This window comes from Carlito syrichta, unplaced genomic scaffold (assembly GCF_000164805.1).
Source record: "Carlito syrichta isolate Samal-C Ts95f unplaced genomic scaffold, Tarsius_syrichta-2.0.1 Scaffold302411, whole genome shotgun sequence".
NCBI lineage: Eukaryota > Metazoa > Chordata > Mammalia > Primates > Tarsiidae > Carlito > Carlito syrichta.
The window spans coordinates 22,644-25,860 of record NW_007246507.1 but is presented as its reverse complement, the minus strand read 5'-3'; the positions used below and the strand labels follow the sequence as shown (position 1 = coordinate 25,860).

General features: G+C 57.2%; 1 protein-coding gene across 1 annotated transcript in view; it reads right to left on the bottom strand.

Annotated features, from left to right (window-relative positions):
• CD8B (CD8b molecule) overlaps nt 1-2,779 on the bottom strand; it is a 15,894-nt gene extending 13,115 nt beyond the window's left edge. Inside the window, exons 1-3 of the mRNA XM_021711622.1 lie at nt 2,663-2,779; nt 1,676-1,811; nt 772-1,131 (exon numbers count right to left, since the gene is read on the bottom strand). Coding sequence (XP_021567297.1) covers nt 772-1,131; nt 1,676-1,811; nt 2,663-2,779 — 613 coding nt within the window. The remainder of the gene's footprint in view (nt 1-771; nt 1,132-1,675; nt 1,812-2,662) is intronic.
• Nucleotides 2,780-3,217: the final 438 nt, after the last annotated feature.

Below are 3,217 nucleotides of genomic sequence, written 5' to 3'. Positions count from 1 at the left end.
CCTCAGCCTCCCAAAGGCGCGGGATGACAGGCTGAGCCACCGAGCCCGGCTCTTTTTTTCGTTTTTAACATGGTTATTAAGAAATTTAAAATTCCATCTGCTACTCAGAATACATTTCTTCTGGAGTGCTGACCTGACTCATGGATCGGCAGTTTAAGGAGACACAGAGGTCACCAGCAGCCCATGAGACAGAAGAGAAAACTGGAGCCTAGGGAGGGGACCGACCTGCCCAGAGGCATGGGGCAAGCCGGCAGCAGACCTGGGCCTGGGGTCCAGTCTCCTCACCTCCTGGACCTCAGGGTGCAGCTTCGAGTCACAGACCCCACAGAGAGCACGAGGGCACCCTCCCATACGATTCCTCAAAACGCTCTCGCTGGGTGTGCCAGGGTGGCGAGAGCCTTCTTTCCCCAGGCTCACATCCCGTGGGGATCTCTCACACCACTGTCAGACCTGAGACTCAGCTGGGTCCAGCCTCGGGCGTCCCTGATGTGGCCCGAAGGACACACTGCCCTGTTCCCACAAGGACGACACCTGTGTCTGACCCAGCTCTTTCCATCTCACCTGACTCCACCTCAAATGGGATTCAAAATCCACCTCCCTCCCGGGGGTTGGCAGCACGGCACTAAGGAGAACCGAGTAAAGCACTTGCGAGTGCTTGCCGGGCAGGCCTTGACACGGATTTTCCATTAGGCACGGCACAGAGCGGGCAGCCCCCGAGCCTGGCACACACAGCGCTCAGTGCTTGTGAATGGCGGGGAGGCCAATTCTTACCCACGCTCAGCCGAGTTCCCGATCCGAAGGTCAGCTCGGGGCTCCCCACAACCATGCAGAAGTAGACGCCGCTGTCTGCAAGCTGCACGCGGCGGAGGCTGAGATGGAAGCAGGTTCCATTCCGAAACACTGCGAGCTTGTCACTGGCCACCTCCTCGCCAAGCACAGTCTCTTTCGTGGAATCCCAGAGGGCCAAGTACTCGTGGTGACTGTCACCGCTCGGTGGCTGCCTCTGTCTCAGCCAGTGGACGCGCGTGCTACTGGGGGAGCTTTTCTCCTTGCAGGACAGTGTCACCGTTTGGTCGGTCAGGACCTGGATGCTCGCCGGCGTCTGCTGGAGGACCGAGCCGCCGTGGACAGCTGGGAGGAGCCAGGAGCAGAGACATCAACACGTTTCCCTGGCCATAGCCGGGGGACCTCAGGGTCACACTGAGCCGGGTACCAAAGGAAAAGTCTAGGGTCTGTGTGAAAGGCAGTGCCTGGACTTAGGGGTCCCATAGCTCACCACCCAAGGGACCATCTGCAAGGCAGGTGCTTGCTAAGCCCAGCTTTACAAAGGGCACAGAGAAGAGCTGCTGTTTGTTGACTGCATACTTACCTGTCTGGCCCTTGGTGTAAAGGACCTCAACCAAGCCTCAATCTGGCTTTGGGATGTATTGTTTTAGAGATGGGTCTCCCTACACTGCCCAGGCTGCGGCATAGTGGGTATTCAAGGTACGATCATCGTGTACTGCAGCCTCAAACTCCCTAGAAGCTGGGACTGCAGGCGCACGCCACCATGCCTGGCTGGCTGCAAGATTTTCATCTTCATTACACAGATGAGGAAACCAAGGCATGATGTTATTGATTCAAAGTCCCACTTAGAGCTAGTAAGTGGCCTGGGCTTCAAACTCAAGGATTCAACGTCTGGGGCCTTTCGCCTTCACCTTGACCACTCGATGTACAGAGTCACAGCGGGTGCTGAGCTGCCGGACGACACCCAGGGAGAGCAGGAGTGGCACCCAGAAGCACAGGCAGACAGCATGGCGGGTCTGGTCGGCCTAAGAGAGGGCCAGCCAGCACTTCGGGCAGCAAAGGCAAACACCAAAAGCAACTCACGGTGGGCACCATGACAGCCCCCCGCCACTCAGCAATCGGTTGTCCTCTGGATCCCCATTCCCCGGCGGAAGGACAGACACCCCAGAAACAGGCTGGGAGTTCACTTTGGGCTGACAAGAAACACCCAGCTCAGCCAGGCTCGGTGGCTCAGCCTGTAATCTCGTACCTTTGGGAGGCCGAGGTGAGTGGATTGCCTGAGCCCGCGGGTTCGAGACCCACCTGGGCAACTTGGCGAGACCTCATCTCTACAATAAATCAAAAAATTAGCCGGGCGTGGCAGCGCGCGCCTGTAGTTCCAGTTACTTGGAAGGCTGAGGCGGAGGGATCGCTGGAGCCCAGCAGCTCGAGGCTGCAGTGGCCGGGAGAGGCCATTGCACTCCAGTCTGGGCGACCGAGTGAGACGCCAACTCAAAAAAAAAAAAAAGGAAGCACCTGGCTCACAGGCTTGTTCATGAGGAACTGGTGCAGGATCCTCCGACCTGCCCTTGAACCCAGCCTCCGACCCTCACCAGCCGTGGGGCCCCAGGCAATTCCCGAGCCCTGGCTTGTCCCTGTGAAGAAGTGACTCCAAGGTTTAGAAAGAAATGAAAAACGCTGTCTAGGACTGTCCCTGTCTCACAGCTCGGGCTGTGACTGGCAGCAGATAAAATCTCAAGGAGAAGGACCAGAACAGGCCCCATCCATGCCCAGGTCTCATGGGTCCCACATACCCCGTCTGGCAGAGGGGGAGTAGAGGGCGACATTGGAGACCAGGGCAGGGCCCCAGGTGGTGAGGTGTGGAGAGGAGGCAGACCTGGGTGGGCAGAGGAGACCAGAGGGCGTGCGTGTGCCCAGAGGAGCTCGCTTCCTGCGCGGGTGGCCTGGATTCACAGCCCTGCCTGCGCCTGGAGCTCAGGCCCGGCGGCCCCATGGTGGCCTTCACTCACACGAAGGAGATAAACTTCAGGCTGGGCGCAGTGGCTCACACCTGCAATCCCCCCACTTTGGGAGGCCGAGGCGGGGGGATTGCTTGAGGCCAAGAGTTTGAGACCATCCTAGGCAAGATAGTGAGACGCTGTCTCTAAAAAAAAAAGAAAGAAAGAAAAGAAAAAGAAAGAAAAAGAACTCCAACTTCTGACTAGCTTCTGCTTGCATTGAGATTAAAATGGTGCCTGGGGTCAGATGGATGTGGGGAGCTTCTTTTTTCTCCCAAACACCACAAGCCTTTTCAGCCAAGCAGGTCCTCATTGTTTTGTGCCACTGACTTCTTGGGGAGTTAACAAGAATCAAGGATGTCAGTGTTTATTGAGCTGTGCTGGGCGTAGTGAATACATACACACACACACACACACACACACATTCTCTCTCT